This window comes from Triplophysa dalaica, chromosome 1 (assembly GCF_015846415.1).
Source record: "Triplophysa dalaica isolate WHDGS20190420 chromosome 1, ASM1584641v1, whole genome shotgun sequence".
Lineage (NCBI taxonomy): Eukaryota > Metazoa > Chordata > Actinopteri > Cypriniformes > Nemacheilidae > Triplophysa > Triplophysa dalaica.
In genome coordinates, this window is record NC_079542.1 from 24,131,047 (window position 1) to 24,149,384 (window position 18,338).

The window sequence follows — 18,338 nt, forward strand, 5'->3', positions numbered from 1 at the left end:
CGCTGTGTCAATGCTTTTTTAACATTTGTTGATATTTGATGGAGAAACAATAAAGCTAAACACTCAACAACAGGAATTCCCCAGGGCCAGTACTAAACTGTTGAAATAATCATCATTAAACAGTACAGTAGTACATGAGTATATGTGGCTTTTTATTGATCATGTATACGTGTATTTTGGGAGTTCAGGCAATATAAATGTATAGTCCCTCAAAGTAAATGTATTCTGTCATCATTCAACCTTTTGTCATTCAAAACATTTGAGAAATGTCTCAGTGCTTTTGTGTCCCTTCAATGGAAGTCGATAGGGGCCAGTGTTGTTTGGTCACCAACATTCTTCACAATATATTTGTTTTGTGTTCAGAAGAAAGTCACACAGGTTTGGAATGATTAATGAGTTAATGATAAGTGATCAAATATTTTAGATTTTTACTGAAAGACCTCACAGAAAGAGATGTGCCACACAGAGCAACAAAGTCGCTTGCCAGTGTGAACAAACCTAAAGTGATAGTTCGCAAATAAATGTAAATTCTATCATTTACCGCTTATCATTTCAAACCTGTGTGACTTTCATTCTTCTGCAGAACGCAAAAGATCATTTAGAATATTTTGGAAAACGATCAATAGCAGAACCCATTGACTTGCATTGGTTTTGTGTCCATACAAAAGAAGTGAATGGGTACCGCAGATGTTCAGTTAAAGAGTGTCTGATTTTTGTGTAGAAATAGTCTCATTGACTTTTAGTAGAAAGACAGTGTAAACACAGATGAACAAAATCAATAACTATATAACCGGGTGCTCAGATACCAGAACGACTGTATCCACACACATAGGCTCCTAGCATGACTGATGTGATTTAATACCCAGTTGAACTGAGGTAAAATAAATATATGGCTACAAAGATACATCTTGGTTCTATATGACTCAAACTCAAAAGCGAGCACAATTGATAAACTCAGGGAATTAAAATTCCTCATATGTACTTGTGGGCTAGCAGTTACCACACATGGTTCAGGCATATTGGTCAGTTATGTTCATGTTGATGAGTGATTTAAATCTCGCCTGTGTCCTAAACCCATTGTACCCCTTATTCCCTTAAAACTTCCTCTCTCCCTTCAATACAGTTTTTACAACAAAACAGGCTTTAGTTCTAAAATGGATGCTTGTATCTCTTTAGGAAAGGCATGAGGGCTTCCAGGAAAATATATTTATTCATAGTGGGTATTGACTGGTGGAGCTATTAAGAAAGAGGTTGTAAGGCCTTGTGGGAATGATGGTTTGGGTTACAAAACTGTATCAGCTAGCAATCTAAGAGCCTGTAGAAAAGGAAAGAGTGAAGGATTGTGAGTTGATCTGAGGTTAGCATGTGGTACAGAGGCTTCTAGACGGGCTGTGAACGAGAGATGACTTTGTGCTCATTCTAGCCCCTCTCTCTGTTCTCTTTCTGGAAGCAGAAGGATCTCGAGCGGATGTGACAAGGCCACATCAGGGAAGAATGCTCACACTGTTCCTCACCCACATAAAAACTATATGAACACATCGGCGTGTTTGTGAAACATTGTTGTCAGGCCAGTAGAAGAGGTTGTGGCTAGAACAGGCTGTTTTCAAGGTTATGATTATGCTATTGGCGGTCTGGAGTCTGGATTTGTCTGCTACAGGTTATACAGTCCTTGCTGTGACACTATAACAAAATTAAACACTGGCACACATCATATACATGCTTGTGTTTCATCAGAACAAAATCAAACAAACCGCTGATGATGTGCATGGCAATACATTCCTTTACAAATAAAATAAGATCACCTCAAGGTTATGGAAGGAGTATTAAAATAAGAAACACACGCTGAAGATGACCTACCTGCAGACAGGAAAGTCCAACCCTCACGTGGAATGAACATGGCACGAGGGTGCACAGAAACCACTTCAGAATTTTTACCTACACACGCACACACAAATCATAATCAAATAATAATACATTTTAACATATCATTCATCAAAACTAAACGCACAAATCACTTATTGTTTAGGAGTATTCCAGGGATTATGCAGTATCATCATGTTTGAAACATTGTAAATAGAAATTCAACTCCTCAGTCATATGAAGAAACCTCAATTTATGAGTCACCCATGAGTGTCAAAAGGGTCCGTGTGAAGAAAGAGAAACAGAGAAGACAAAAAGATCAAAGTGAAACATTTAATAGAAAATATATTTCAAAGTAGAAAGTATTTGTCTATATAGTATTTGTCTATATTTCTGCATGAATTTGCATACATTTATCAAACAGATAAAATATGGATTTTATCAAATAGCTTGCGTTTTAAACAGTATTGAAATCTCTCTATTCTGGCTGGCTCTTAGTGACTTTAGTGAAGTCATGGCTGGCACCATTATATTTTTCTTGAAATAGGTCATTTCAAACATTTAGACATGATAAGGTCTTACTTTACATGTCTGTCAAGATTTACATACTCTAATTCTGTGACAACGTATTTGCATGATGTGATGTTTTGTCACGATGTGAACCTTAACAAAACAAAAAGTTTCATATTAAACTCTAGAGAGAAGCATCAGGTTCCTACCTATAGTTTACATCTGCACTAAACAAAATATTTACCACTGTCTTTAATGCTTTAACAACATTTTAACTTGGGACAAGAAAAAATATATTTAAGCAATAAATTTTACTTTCAACACATCATTACAACACTAATTTTGTGTTTTAAAACGAAATAAACTGTTTCCGCTCTTGAAAAGTCCTCCTTCAAGTAATGTTTGCAAGATAGAGCCTTATAATTCTAATCAGAAAGTGTGTTTTTTAAGTTAGAAGGTTTGCATTTGACCTGTTCCAAAAATCACCTTTTCAAAATTTCAAAGGATTTTGATATTTTAAATTCAGAATACATTTAGGGTCTCATGGAATGCAAAAACTTGGTTTCTCAAAAAGGCTCAGAAAGAAGAAAGGTGGCAATATGGTTTTAAGATCATGAAAACCATTACAGTCACGTGACTTTTATATATATATATATATATGTGTGTGTGTCTAATAACACTCCTGAGCTCTTTCACACTGTAAAATCCTTAAAGATGTACATTACCATGAACATACTGCTTCTTCAAAATCTGAAGAGGATGCTTTGGAAGAGCTTGAAAATTCTGCTGGATAAGAAAAGAGCCAGTTAATATTCAGTCAAAACGGTCTGATTCAGTCACCCTGAAAAGCACAGCTCCGTACATCCAATATCACAACACAAAGAGCAGGTTAAATTTAGCCCCAGCTTTCACAAATATGTGGACTTCGCAGCATTTTTTTTTTAAAAAGGGGCGCAATGTCTCAACCCATTGGAGGCAGACTATTCACTGTGACAAGTGAATGAGATCTGTCTCTAAATGGGTTTTGAAATTCTTTTGAAACTATCTATCACTTACTGAATGTGGGAAGGAATATTAAATGTGCTTTGCCCTTTATCTCTCTGCTGGGGATAAAAGACACTAATGAGAGAAGAGAAATTAAGTATTAATATGTCATGACAGTTTTTTGAACATGTGATCAGTGGAAGATGAGAACTATTCAGCAGACAGGCAGTAATCTCCAGTCTGTGCCTCTGAAATCAACCCTGTGTCCGTTTTTTGGTGGGGATGGCTGGCAAGGGTTGTCTGTAGCAAAACCATCAAAAGCCATAGTTATCATTTATTATATGGTTTCCGCAGAATTTGAGCATTCAATTTTGTGTGTGTTACACACAATAAAAAGAGAATCAGATATATGGTTTCATTTTATGTCCATTTGAAATATGTTACAAGAAAGCATGCGGGTAAAAGGTTTGTATATGTCTGAGTGAGAATGCTGGTAGAAAAGTCAGTTCTGGTCTCCTTTCAGTCCTTCATTACATCAGATATTGCTGTGAGATCTATACTGACAAGACCCATCAATACACACACACGCTTTTGTGCATTTCTGCAAACGTACTATGTATACTATGTCCTAACAAATGTGAACAGAAACATGAAGCTAGATTAGATGATTTTCAGCTTTCTTCCTCTCAGATGATCATCTCTTGTCTACATCTGTATTATTAATGTAGTTGCAATAACCGTACCTTCTAAAACTGTTCGGAGACCAGCATTCTGTTGCTCTCTGAGCATGCATGTAGATACAATATCAACTGCTCTGGGATTATTGGGTGCAGTAAATCTTTTGGATTTGACAAGTGTTGCTAGTCTGGGAGAGAGGAAAAGCTTTAAATAGCAGCCGAGGCTCTTTGCTTCTGTTTGAGTAGCTCTATTGATCTTCAGCAATATAATACCAATGGAGAGAGAGGAAGTGAAATGGCATAAAAAAATAACAACTGATACTTGATTCTCCTATAGCTTTTTTTTTGCGGTCAAATAATATAATGTCTGCTAAACGGTTTTATTAACTGTTAATAATAAACTGTTACCAAAGGCAACCGATTTCCTAGCTGCGCTAGTTTCATGTCTGTATGGACGTTTGTTAGAAATAAGATTTCTTAAAAACTCAAATCATCATTTCATGCCTAATAATTTGATGTGTATTAATCGGGATGGTGGAAGGACAGCCAGTCACTATCACGAAATAATATCAAACAGGCACTTTATCCCTTAATCACATAATTTAACGTATTACATGGATTTCTTAATTTTTGCTATTAGTCTGCACCCTTTTATTTTAGACAATTTAAGTAAGTTTATAAACTTAAGTGTATAACCTTACCAATAATAAAGCATTTCGAAACCAACTCAAAGTCAAGAGTAAGTGAGAGAGATGAACGGAGGGAAGAAAGCAAAGACTAGAGTTGAAAGAGAGTGAGAGAGGGAAGGGTGGTATAGTATTGATCTGTGGATAAAGCTGAACTCGGCGCTTCAGTTTGACTCTAATCCGACTTAATCTGGACAAGAAAATACTGCTCACCACGCTTTTCTCACATCAGCACACACAAGGGCACATTTACACTTATCTACACAGAGCTTTAACACACACACACTGAAATCAAGAGGCGGTCTGGTGAGAGATGGATGTTTTTTTAAATGCGCCTCTCATTTTACTCTCTTTCACTCCTTCACATTCATTCTTCATTTTCGTGGCAGGTGATTTTGCTACACTAGTGGAATTCAAAATAAAGCACAAGCCACTGCCAATCCACAACTCATTTGATCAATAATTAAATATTGGAAAAGTGAGCCAAAAGAAAGCCAAAAACCAAACAGACAGATTGCATATTAAAAAAATACAGAGGAAAAAGAGTACTTAAATTTAGAAACGCATTAGAACCCATTATAATTTGTCCACACTGGATGCACCGCAGTGCCCTTCACGTCCGGTGTAGACAGTCATTACTGAGGGGGGGGGTGATGCTTAATGTTCAGACAACAGGGAGCAATGTACCCAACATATACTGTAGATAAAACAGGCATTCCGCACAATATATCACACTACACATGCAGGCCTAAAAGTGCAACCCTTTTTTATTTTAGACATCCCTCTCACTCCCCCCCCCCACACACTAACTGACATTAATAGTGCTGGGACTGCAGGAGCGTTGCCAGGGTGACAGAAGGCTGGTCTCCACCCTGTAAACCTCTCCCCTCCTGAGCATATGCTACATAAGGAATATACACACTCACACTCAACAGGACAAAAGGAGCTCTTTCTTTCACACATGGTAAGAACAGTAAAAGTCTACCACCCCAAAACGTCTGATCGACATGCACACAAGCACACGCACACACACGCAAACGCGCGCACACACACACACACACACACGCCCTGTCTCATCTGGCATCTGTTTAGGCAGTCTTTACATCCATCCTAGGTTTTTCATCTCTGTTGTCTTTCTGTGTTAATCATCACATCAACTTTGAAATACAGTGCAACACATGTGCAGCAGTTCCAGTATGGGATGAGTGATGATGCTGATCGCCATGGTAACAAAAACAGATGACAGGTGAAAAATTAAAGCCAGCTTGGGTCAGCTCCTCATGCTACTGCTGACACACACACAATCAATACACATTTCTCACATGGACGCTATCCTTCAGTTTCCTGCAGCTGTTGACTCAGGTCCTTCTTAGTTGACAGTAGTTTAGTAAGCAGGAGAGGAAGTGTGTTTGAATATAACCTGCATGGTATCATTTATGTTCGTTTAGTTTGTATTAATGCATTTACCAGTGACATTTTTTCACAAATACAACATTCCTACAAAAAGGCAGTGGGGATGGTAGACAGCTGTTCAGTTGAAATGCTAAATATATTGTATGTAAGAAAAAAGTGTATTGGAGCGAATTGGACGTTTAAAACCAAAATTGTAGCTTTTCAGCATTAACACAAACGTTCAGATATTGGGAACATAACGATTTTCGCATTGTCTCGAGAAAATGCTGGGATGCATTAAAGCCAAATTCACAGTATGCAACAGATTTAGCAACAGTACAAAGACTAACACAGGAGCAACAATAATGATGCTTGCCCTTCTAATAATAGCACAAAAGAGAAGAAGGTCCTCGGGTGGCTGCTAGAATGATGAAATTCATCAACATGTCTAGACATTTTCGGGTTAGAAAAGTTAAACATACAACTGACAATTTAGTTTGCAGTCAAAACCTGCTCTGGTGAGAATGATGACATTGCTGCTGTAAGGTTATCTATTTAACAAAAAGCTAAACAATGGACATAATAATTTCTCACCCTGAGTAGTAATGGTTGGATTGCTCAGACCTATTGCCATCTGCTGGAAGCTTGGTATCACTACAACTACATCATCTATACTGCAGTACACACCAACGCCCACACAGCAGATCATTATTTCACACAGGGATGTTAGATGTTCATTAACCGATACAACAGGGGGTTGAGGCTGAAAAAAGAGAAATGGATTGCGAGCCGCATGCAATTGCTTTTTGAAGACATGGGTGGGGCAGTAACACTGGCCAGTAAGGCTTAATAAATCTGCAATATTGATTCTGGATGGAATTCACCAGCGATTCCATCACAGCCACCAGTAAACACACTGTATTCTGTACATAACGTCCTTTCACAAGCATAGCCTATAAACTATTGAACTTGTAACCTCATCCTTTCGAAGTAGTGCAGAACAGACGTTTTTCAAAAGAGAAACTATTGTTATCGCTGAAACGCAGAAATGTCTCCATTCGGGCACACACAAGAGATTTGCTTTATTGGCAGATGTTAACATCAATTCCGTTTCTGCACATTCCAACTAAAATTACCCCCCACCGTAGTCCTTCTCGCTGTGCTTCGGCACAGTTGCCATAGCAACACACCCCTCAATCATCCGGGCGGTGGGCAAGATCCATCGCCATCCCACAGCGGCACCCTGTTGGCATGACAACGCTGAAACATGCTGCCTCTGCTGTTTCTGAGGCTGAGTGAGAGATACATTAGAGGCCTCTGTTGATCAGCAAACACACATGTGCACAGTTCCATTCATGCGCCATAAGCTACTGCAAATATTTGTTTTGAGCAACAAAAACTCACTCAAAGCTCTCTCTCTCTCTCTCTGTCTCTCTCTCTCTGACAAGTCGGTGGATTCTTTAGCGAAAAATTGTAAAGGTAAATTTATGTAGCTTAGCAACTGCTCTAAGGGCAATTCCGTGAAAATATCAACCTTACCACGAAAAAAAAATAGTTTTACCAGTGATTTTTACAATGGTAACAGCAAATATATTAACATTTGGTGGTTCAAATACATATATGAGATCTCTCTTCAAATTTGTAAAGCTTCCGTTTTATTTTAGTGCGTGATTTTTCATTAGCAGGTTAGTGCCATTTTCAGTATTGTCTCATCTATAACGCTACATATTCCTCATAAATGGACACATGAAAATTAATCTAAAGTAACTATTTTATGTTCGATAAAGGGGCAGCAATTCTCCAGTCATTGGGTAATATTGCTTCAGGATAATGCATTTTATTTTACAGAAATCCTACAAAGTTTGTCTCCGAAAAACAGTGTACTTTTTTGGTCAAAATTCGGCCACACTTTATTTTAAGGTTCAGTTTTCGGTTTTAGTACACTATTACATACAACTTTTGCTAAGGTAACTCTTATTTTGTTTCTTATTAATAGTTAGTAAGGTAGTTGTTAGGTTTACATATTGGGTAAGATTAGGGATGCAGAATAAATATGTGCTTTATAAGTGCTTATAAACAGCCAATATTCTAATAATCGGCATGCAAATAAGCAACTAGTAAATAGTGAGAATTGGTCCACTAAAGCGTTCCCAAAAAATCTATATGTTGTGTGGGGGGCGTGGTTTAACGAAGTCTGGAGAGAGAGAGAGAGAGAGAGAGAGACAGGAAATAAGTAGGTCAAAGGCTGATCATAAACACCTGTCTCTTGTTTCAGTGATTGGTGAGAAGAGGATAAAAGCCAGCAGAGGAGAGAACGAGGCGAGAGAGTTTGGCAGAGCATGAGCGAAGGAGAGAGAGATAGAGAACGCTGCCATAGAAGAATTTAAATAAAAGTGCAAGGAGGCTGTTTTTTTATATTATTTACTTTTACTTTGTGCTATTATTTCAATAAAGAATCTGCTCAGCCACGCCGAACCTGTATCCTTCCTTCTGTTATATTGAACCTTGCTACATTATACAGTTGAAAGAAAAAGTATGTGAACCCTTTGGGCTTACTTGGATTTCTTCATAAATTGGTCATAAAATGTGTTCTGATCTTCATCTAAGTCACAACAATAGAGAAACACAGTCTGCTTAAACTAATACCACACAAACATTATACGTTTTCATGTTTTTATTGAACACAACATGTAAACATTCATAGTGCATGGTGGAAAAAGTATGTGAAACCCTAGGCTAATGACTTCTCCAAGAGCTAATTGGAGCCAGGAGTCAGCCAACCTGGGGTCCAATCAATGTGATGAGATTGGATGTGTTGATTAAAGCTGGCCTGTCCAATAAAAAAAACACACCAGTTTTGAGTTTGCTGTTCTGAAGAAGCGTTGTCTGATGTGAACCATGCCTCGCACAAAAGAGCTCTCAGAAGACCTACGATCAAGAATTGTTGACTTAAATAAAGCTGGAAAGGTGGAAAATACGCCTTCTGGAGTGGCCCAGTCAGAGTCCTGACCTCAACCCGATTGAGATGCTGTTTCATGATCTCAAGAGAGCGATTTACACCAGACATCCCAAGAATATTGCTGAACTGAAACACTTTTGTAAAGAGGAATGGTCCAAAATTTCTCCTGACTGTTGTGCAGGTCTGATCTGCAACTATAGGAAACGTTTGGTCGAGGTTATTGCTGCCAAAGGAGGGTCAACCAGTTATTAAACCCAAAGGTTCACATACTTTTTCCACCCTGCACTATGAATGTTTACATGTTGTGTTCAATAAAAACATGAAAACGTATAATGTTTGTGCGGTATTAGTTTAAGCAGAATGTGTTTCTCTTTTGTTGTGACTTAGATGAAGATCAGAACACATTTTATGACCAATTTATGAAGAAATCCAATAAGCCCAAAGGGTTCACATACTTTTTCTTTCAACTGTAAAATTTTCCAAGTTTCTTTACTAAATTGAATTGGCAACATTCTTAATATCAGTGAATAAGGAGAACAGAGGACAAAAAAAAGAAAAAATTGACAAAAGATCCATTGTGTAATATCAGTTCCTATAGGGGAACTAAAAACCCTTTATGAGAGCTAAAAATCTCATGTCTGTTAAATCAATTAATGGAAGCAGAAGAACCTTACTGTGGAGGTTGTCAAAGATCCTCTTTACGGTTTAATTTATGCCATTGTGATACATTAAGTCATACAGCATATGCTTAAAGGTCCAGTGAATGAAATTTAGTGGCATCTAGTGGTGAACGGCTCACTCCACAGCTCCCCCTCCCTTTAAGAGCACTACGGTGGCTGACACAGGACAAATTTCCGATTCTTTGCAGAAGGAGATAACGTATTTATGAAACGCGCTCTGTAGAGCAGTTTGTCTGTTGGTCTTACTCACTGACAAACGCATTTATTCAAACACACTCAGCTTGTGGGATTCTGACACAATATCCTCCTCTAACACAAAAGCACAATCCTGCCTGGCCTCTATGTCAGAGCAGAATCTAATAATCTTGCACATAATGTGAAACAGTGACTCAGACACCCTGCAGCCTTGCTATTATGCATCGCTCAGTGATGCTTGGGTGCAGGCAACTTTAAATGACTAAAGGAAAGCCATCAATCATTGTAATTCAGCCCCTCGCAGGAGAATGACTCATCTGAAGGAAGCTGAAAATTCATGACGAATGAAAACAATGTTTATTTGATGATATTTATGTGTAATTGCACTTCAAACACACCTACACAACCAGTTGAAGTGATGTATTAATCAATGAATTAAGTGAAAAAACATTAGAAAGTTATACTGAACACACTACAGGCAGATCCGTTCCCTGGTTTGAATTTCTGGCTAGAAAGTTTCTGATAGTTCTGATGTATGTAAAAGACCAAGAGATTTTATTCGTTAAGGAAAACACCTGACAGCACACGCCTATTTGAATACATGAGTGATGTCTGGCCTTTTGTCAAAAAACACTTTGATTTTTGCACCAACAACAGCTACTTTTTGGGGTTTCTGACTTTTAAGAAAGCAATGCCTTAAACAAACCCATGTGAAGATAAAAGGCTGCTACAAGCTTTTGTGTCTTAGCTGATTTGTGTGTGTGTGTATATTCAAAGACAAAGAATGAGAGAGAGGAAAGACAGAGGGAAAAGACCCTCCTCTGCAGCAGAGCAGAGACAGCATTTAAGTTTCTCCAGTCGACAGAGCACAATCCACATATACTGTGGTGTATTAATAGATTTCATTAATGCACCAGAAATAATCAGAACGTTTGATACGATATAAGTCTGTTTAACATATCCAACGTCGTCTAGGACAAAATCTAAACAGATAATAAAAAAAAATTGAGTGTACATTTTAATAACATTTAAGGTTAAACCCTCACTTGAAGCAAAAGTCAGTTCTGCAGAAAAAATCCTTTATTCCTTCTTGAAAATGCAAATTCTTAAGCCATCTGGCTTTGACTTGCTTGTGAAGGATTTTGAAAGAGCACAGGCATTATAATATGAAAGGCAAAAACATAGTGGCAATCTCACTTGGCTGACGGTATAATAAAAATTAAACTCACTCACTGGAACCGAGGGAGAGAAAAGTATTGTAAAGTTTAGCTGAACAGGGAATTGCATGTGAATTTCAGCTTTAATATCACAGTCATTCAGTGTGATTCAGCATGATCTTATTACAGCCACCTCAGGGGAGACTTTCAGTCTTACCATAGACTGCAATTAACGCATGTTGATCTTTCTCAATTCGTCCCAGCAGCTAATGAAACTCATTTATGTGCTACCTCATATAAGCATGACATTTACATGCACTGGTTACTGTATAAAACGGCAGTGCATTGCCACGGGTGACTTGACTTATTTCAGTCTGCAGGGGATATGCATCATTCAAAATCATTTGTTACAGGTTTGGGGTCTGAGGGATTTCTTGAAATAAAAACAATAAAAAAACTCAATTGGAGAATGACTGGAATGATGGATTGAAAATTTGGCTCAAGAACAGAGTGTTTGTGTAATTCCCAAAGATTGCAGGCGGATTTGCACTGTCAGACAGACAGAAAGGATATCAAAAAGGCTGACTAACTGTCCAATTTTGTTTTGGTGATATTATGACCAAGTCCTAAAGGTACCAGCTTCCTCACATGCAATATGTTGTATGTGTGCTATTCAAACAGAGCATAAGGAAAGAGAAAGAAATGAAAAGGTGGTACCCCAAGTACATGATGGAGATAATGAGATGGAGAACACTCACAGGGTGTTTAGCCGACAGTCTGCCACTCACTGTACTCGTCTGATTCCATGTCGAAGAGATGAATGTCTAAGTAGAAACATAAGATTAAAGTAACTTTCTGTTAGTTGTGAGTTAACTTTTTCATTTGCAGTATAAATGTAACTTTTAATAACATTATCAGCTCTGCAACTATCTATTTTATTCTGGAGAATCAGACACATAATCAACCAACAGTAATACGCCTGTACTGCCACCTAGTGCTATTTTCTTTCTATGTCGCTCTTGTTCAAAGGATTTGCAAATTTAGTTTTCAAAACTTTGTGTATTATTGGAATTGTCTCACCTTGTTCGTACATGACAATATGCCATCCACAAATGCAGTCTTGATTTTGTGGATCTGTCTGTATTGTAGTATAATGTTAGGAAGTGGATGCAAGTTTTGTAGTTGTAATAACTAGAAGAAAAGATATTTAAAAAAATGACAACTAATTCTACTAATTTCATTTACAGTCTATTCTGAGCAGAGAATATCAAATCTTAACTTGAATGTACATGAGACTATACTATCTGACAATAAAAATAAGTAATAAAAGTGCTTACTGCTGTTTCGGATGTGGACTGCTGCTGTTTGATGGTTTTGGGGAGCTTCTTATTCTCACACTGTTCATGCAAACGCAACTTCTCAAACAGGATCTGAGGGAAGGCACATAGTTTAATACACACACACACTCATCAGCCAGTTGTATTGAGAGCAATAGTTAGAAACAAATGAATGGAAAGACATTAAATGGATACCTCAACCAAAAACGAAAAATTCTGTCTTCATTTACTCACCCTTAGATTGTTGCAAACCAGTATAAATGTCTTTGTTTTGCTGTTTTTGCTATTTTTGGGTGAAGTATTACTTTTACTATTTTAAAACAAGGTTTTGAAAGTCACAAACACACTGACCAGTCTGAGCTGAGCACTACTGGACACCAAGAACTGTTGACCTGCAGCCTGATGAGCCTCCTGTTCTAACTGCTTCAGTTTAGACTAAAAGACAAAAACAAAATTGTCTGATACCTATTCTCATACAAGGAGTCTCCAGCATATTCTGACCCATACCGCAACAGCCAATAATCTAGCACCACTCAATCCATCTCTTTCTCTCATCCAAATGTACTGGGAGAGGAAGACAGGGATATAGCAAATAGAAAAATAATAGAAGATAAGGGTGAAGAGTGCAGGAGCTTATGAAATAAAGATAGACAAACCTCAGGGGAAGATCAAATGTAAAGTGATGAAAAAAAGATGAGAGAAGGGAGAGAGAGATGAGAGGAGTTGAAGGAGAGATGGTCATGTTCTTTTTTAGAAATAAGGTGCCAGAAGTAGAACAGCAAAAGATCTAGTGATCAATATTAAACTATAGTTTTTATCAGAAAGCCTCCACACCCCCACAGGACAAACGGTCACTGATGTTTATAAAAATCTCAGTGCATACGTTTGCGTGCATTACTCTTTTAATGAATCACACACTCTTACCCCTAGCATTTCTGAAGTCTTTTTTAAGGCTTCCTTGTCCACATGAATTGTATAACTCTCCATTGCTAAAACAAAAGAGAAAGGGTTTTGAAATAACACTTCAGAGATAATGATCATGGATTCCTTCAGATATTTTACAATAAAAATGTCTGGACTAACTCAATTACAAAAACATTCTTACAGATTTAACTAACTGCTGGTTTTACAAACAATTTGCAGATAAATGTTTCTTGAATAAGCCTCATTACATAAAATTTGAAGCTACATGCATCATTATGATTTTATCATAAACTAGAAGGATCATGGTCATGAAAGATTATGTGTCTGTGGCACAGACGTTTGAATTTAAGAATTGAATGATTTAACATCAGTTTGCTTAGACCTGCCAGAACTGGAATCATCATCTGTTCTATGCCAGAATAGAGCTGCCACAGGCCTTGAGTCTGAAGAGAGTCATGGAGAATGTCAGATGGGGTTAGAGCAATCACATGTGTACAGAAGGTTATTTGAAAAGGATTTTACATTCAAACAGAAAGTACCTGAAGCTTGTTATGCAATTCATCCATTAGTCCATGAAGAAGTGATAAATTTGAGATCACTTGAGTCACCTAAAAATAAAGGAGACATTAACCACCAAATAGACAAAATTTTGGACTTGAATGGGTAGCATCAATAAGTTTGCAAGTTATTTTGCAATTATTGACTGATGATAAAGCCATCAAACATAAAAAAAGTTACTAGTGAAAAGCTGTAAAATCTTATAAACTACTGTAAGGTGCAATCACTGCAGTATGTCCCATGTTAATGACTTACAATAATGTTACAACATTGTGAGCAGCCTTGGAAGTTGAAGCGGTGTTATCCCCTTAGTGTAATTCCTACAGCAATCTTGAAGTAGTGTATACAGATACGGCTGCTGGGTGCATTTTCTGAAATGTGTGTATACTGACCTTGGCTTGTACGAGCACAGGTTGCAGTGATGTGCGTGTAACTGGATGTATGTAGTGTTTGTAGACCAGGGTCTGAAAGCAGGATGCGGGGTCGGCTGGATCTAACAACCAGGCTGCAATCTGAGGATCCATTATCTGACACCCCAACACTGTGTAGAACCATTAATACCAGTTAAACATCACCAAATATTACCAACTATATCCCCTTCCCGACTAAAACACTTGGCAGTGTCTTTTATATTCAGACATAAAGCATCTGTATGTGTATTTGTCACCTTGCTTCCAGCTCAGGTCTTTGCTGAAATGTCTCAGCGCTGTACGGAGTAGGTCTTTGGCTTTAAAGCACACAATTGGCTTTCTGCCGCACACCATCTGCAGCAGCAGTTCTCTATAAACACACAAACACAGTGAACATCTGTTACAGCACCTCTTTATAGAAAACTAATAATGAATGTCACATACCACCTGTAACAAAAATAGCAAGGATGTCAAAATACAGTAAATAAAAACACACACATCTCTTTGTTCACTCCTATGCGCGCACACACCTGGTAATGGTCTTCTGATTGTGTTCAAGGTCTTGTTGGGCCCACGTTGGTGTCTGCTCTAGTCTGAGGTATAGCACTTTCTCTTGCGGTCTTTCCTCAAGACTCTCCGAGTCCAAATCCCCCTTCAGCAGAACCAGTAGGCCACACACGGCAGGACATGATCTCTTTGAGAGAGATGTCAGACATATGCAACTTTCAATATTCATACACACATTACGATCATCAAAAAAAAATCATCTAGATCACAAAAATCTAGATGTGGTAGCTTTGTAAACACACCTGCTCTGGGTCCAGTTGTATGGTGCCATCCTGGTACACCATAGTAACAACCAATGCTCTTGCTCTTCCAGCCTCCTCACACACACGCCCTCGTTCCTCTTCTGAGAGACGGCCTGTGTCACACACTCTAGGATCAGAGGTCAAACTAAAGCCTCCTTTTGAGGTTGCTGTGGTCAACTCTTCATTTCTATCCGTTTCTGAAGGCAATGTATTAGATCCTATGTGACTTGCTACAGAAGGCCTGGGTGCTTCGGAGAGGTTTGATTCCTTCCATTCTTGACTTGATTCTCTCTGGGGTCTGAAGCGGTGTCTCGGTCTCTGGACCTCACACCGAGGCACTTTTGTTCTTTTTAAGGGCTGCACTGAGCCTGTTTTTACGGCTGCCTTGTGGGAGAGCTGTACTTTGGAACTTGCGGGGCTGGTAGTTAGACTCCAGTTTCTTTGTGTCCTGCTACTCTTCTCAGGGGATAAAGTGGTCTTATGAGCTTCCTGTAAGGGTCAAGCAGGTTTCAATTTTAAAGAATGTTTCGTACTCGAGTTCACCTTACCAGCCGGTGTGTTTTAAAACAAATGCAGACCTCACTTAAGCTTGTATTCACAGAACTACCAACGTGCTTAATCAGAAATAAAAGACAAACTTATTAATGTGACTGTCAGCACCAGACAAATCTGCTTAAAAAGGCTTTAATAAGGGACAAGTTTGCAGTCACCAGGCTGACAAGAATAAATCTCTCTAAAGTAGTTTTCCATGCTGAAGCCCTCACACTAACTCTTAGTGCTGCAAGGATAAGTCTTCGCCTGCACTTCTCAACCTACAAATGACCCTTGTGTGCGCTTCTTTACATAACAAGACATCTGCAGTAAGCCATTTCCATTATTCATTAGTCGGCTGTTTCACCTTGAAAGATGTTCAAATAAGACTACACATAACCAGCACTCTGAATCAAAACATTTTTGCACACTGAATAATTGATCTTCAAATAAGAGTTGGTGAACTGTTCTGTTTTTATAGAATGTCTATAACTTAGTATGTTCTTTGAGTTTGCCAGCTAGTTTGTCTCATATAATACAGTCTTTGGTTTATGTGTTCAGTCACTGTACTTTTCTTTATCATTTCCTACTCCTGGGGATGATTTTTTCCTTTATTTAGGTTGCTGCTGCTTCTGCATTTCCACAACGTATTCCAGTGCTACTTACAGCGTGTCTACACTGGACGTGACATGACAAAAGACATTAGAAAAGCAATAAAACCCAATACCCAATAAAATCAATTTTGTCAACACTGGACCCACTAAAAACAAGCACGTTGTCACGTCGCATCGTGCCCGTTGTAGACACGGTATAAGAGTACTTATTTTAAGAAACAGTTCACCCAAAAATGAAATTTTATCTTTATTTGCTCACCCTCGAGCTATCAAAAATCTGTTCATGGCCACTATTGACTAACATAGTACGTAGCAATAATTACTTTACACATTTTTTTGTTCTGTTAAATCGATATCTTGAAGAATGTAGGAATTCAAACATTTCTGGGGGACTTTTAACAACCATTGTATTTTTGTCCACCATGGTAGTCAAAGGTGGCCAATAACTGCTCGTTACAAGCATTCTTTCAAATATCTCTCTCTGTATTGTTCAGAAAACAACTCAACTCAAGGGTTTATTTTTGGGTGAACTGAGCTTTTTTCTGAGCAGCATTGTCAAACCATCTTATCGTTTTGAAACAGAATACACTGTGATGGAAGCTTTTCTTTTTGCAGTTTAAAGTGCAAAGGTAATATATAGAGAAACCTCTAAATATACTCATTCTTCATAAAAGAATCATAAAAGTGGCACAAAATTAAGTTCAAAGAAGGTCAATCTTGGATCCAAATGAGCAAAAACCTACTCTCTGCCAAAACGAAACAAGCCCACAAACTCTGTTCCATATTTAAAGGTCGGTGCATGTGCACTACCTGTGTGAGGGACTGGATGCTGGGCTGTGCACCTTCAAGGGTGATGGGCAGTGTAGACTCCATCACGCAATTTTTCTCTCCAAAAAGCATCGGTAATGCAATGTCGTCAGGCTGGAGGAAATCTGCATGCATATGTGACATCAGAGATGACCTTAGCACATTTTGTTGTACTATTAGCTTGTACAGTAGATATATAACATCCTGAATCACACTCATCGAAAAAGTCTAATTGAATGAACAGAAAGACAGAGAACTGACTTTTGCTTGAAAAACACAACACTGGGAGAATGTGGTTTACTTGTTAAACACTGCACTTACTAGTTCTACCCTTGAGAATCGGAGTTCTCTCAGATCCACTGTCTTCTTTCTGCTTCGATAAGTCCAGTAATTCATCTGGTTTAACAGATGTGTTCTGATCACATTCATGAACAGTGCTGCTCTCACATCTTTGGAAATATAGACAGCTTTCCTCTGAAGCAGATGACTTTGAGTGTCTTCTGTCTTGTGGGAAAAGGCTTGTCTCCAGACCTGGCAACCTAGATTTCGGTTTCACTGCATTTGATAGAAGACCAGCCTGTGTTTGTATAAACACAGCTTGGTCACACTTGGTTTCTGAGATGACCCCAAAGTGTGGATCAATGTTACCTCTTTCAAGCAACTCCTTATTCATGAAACCATTCTCTCCTGAATATGATTGGTGGCTACAAAATGGGTTGATTTTTTTATTCTTAGTCTGCTTGTCCACTTTTAGTTTTTCTCTGGATGCCTTATTGCAGTTGTCCATAGGCAATGAAAGCTGTTCAAAGCAGCACTTTTTCATTGGAGGAGCTTCATGTGGATTATCGCACTCTAAAATCTTTTCAGGAAGAATCCACCTCCTTTTGCTGAGGGTTAGCATTTGTCCCTTTGATTCTGTCAGAGCTTGGTAACCCTGGGTGATTCTCTCAAAAAAAATGCCAGAAACAGGTGAAAGCACCTCTCCCTGTGCTACTGGCTCAATAGACTGAGTATTGGGATGAACAACATCATCGAAAGCAGCATGGTACATTTCAATCTTCTCATCACTGAGCACACCTTTTGGCTCAAAACGCTTAGAAAAGTCCAATCTATTTAAATTCAAGTCTCTAAAAACCAAGACAGAAAAAAGTGATGAAATCAGACATCTCTAATAATAACCCAGGAAAAACAGATACACTTTTTGACCAGTGTTAGAGACAACACATCATGTGACCTGAACACCAAAAC

The 18,338-nt window shown here is 38.3% G+C and overlaps 1 protein-coding gene across 4 annotated transcripts in view; it reads right to left on the reverse strand.

Annotated features, from left to right (window-relative positions):
- Positions 1–18,338, reverse strand: part of LOC130439721 (DNA polymerase nu-like) — a 33,983-nt gene that overhangs the window by 9,870 nt on the left and 5,775 nt on the right. For 3 of the 4 annotated variants that reach the window (XM_056772425.1, XM_056772271.1, XM_056772344.1), the window contains 15 exons: positions 17,412–18,217; positions 17,094–17,215; positions 15,139–15,627; positions 14,860–15,023; positions 14,587–14,699; positions 14,312–14,460; positions 13,901–13,969; positions 13,744–13,804; positions 13,362–13,426; positions 12,789–12,872; positions 12,438–12,530; positions 12,181–12,291; positions 11,859–11,924; positions 3,096–3,156; positions 1,858–1,935 (listed from right to left, as the gene is read on the reverse strand). In XM_056772425.1, coding sequence (XP_056628403.1) covers positions 1,858–1,935; positions 3,096–3,156; positions 11,859–11,924; positions 12,181–12,291; positions 12,438–12,530; positions 12,789–12,872; positions 13,362–13,426; positions 13,744–13,804; positions 13,901–13,969; positions 14,312–14,460; positions 14,587–14,699; positions 14,860–15,023; positions 15,139–15,627; positions 17,094–17,215; positions 17,412–18,217 — 2,531 coding nt within the window. The remainder of the gene's footprint in view (positions 1–1,857; positions 1,936–3,095; positions 3,157–11,858; positions 11,925–12,180; positions 12,292–12,437; positions 12,531–12,788; positions 12,873–13,361; positions 13,427–13,743; positions 13,805–13,900; positions 13,970–14,311; positions 14,461–14,586; positions 14,700–14,859; positions 15,024–15,138; positions 15,628–17,093; positions 17,216–17,411; positions 18,218–18,338) is intronic. The other variant, XM_056772514.1, reaches the window with a different exon arrangement.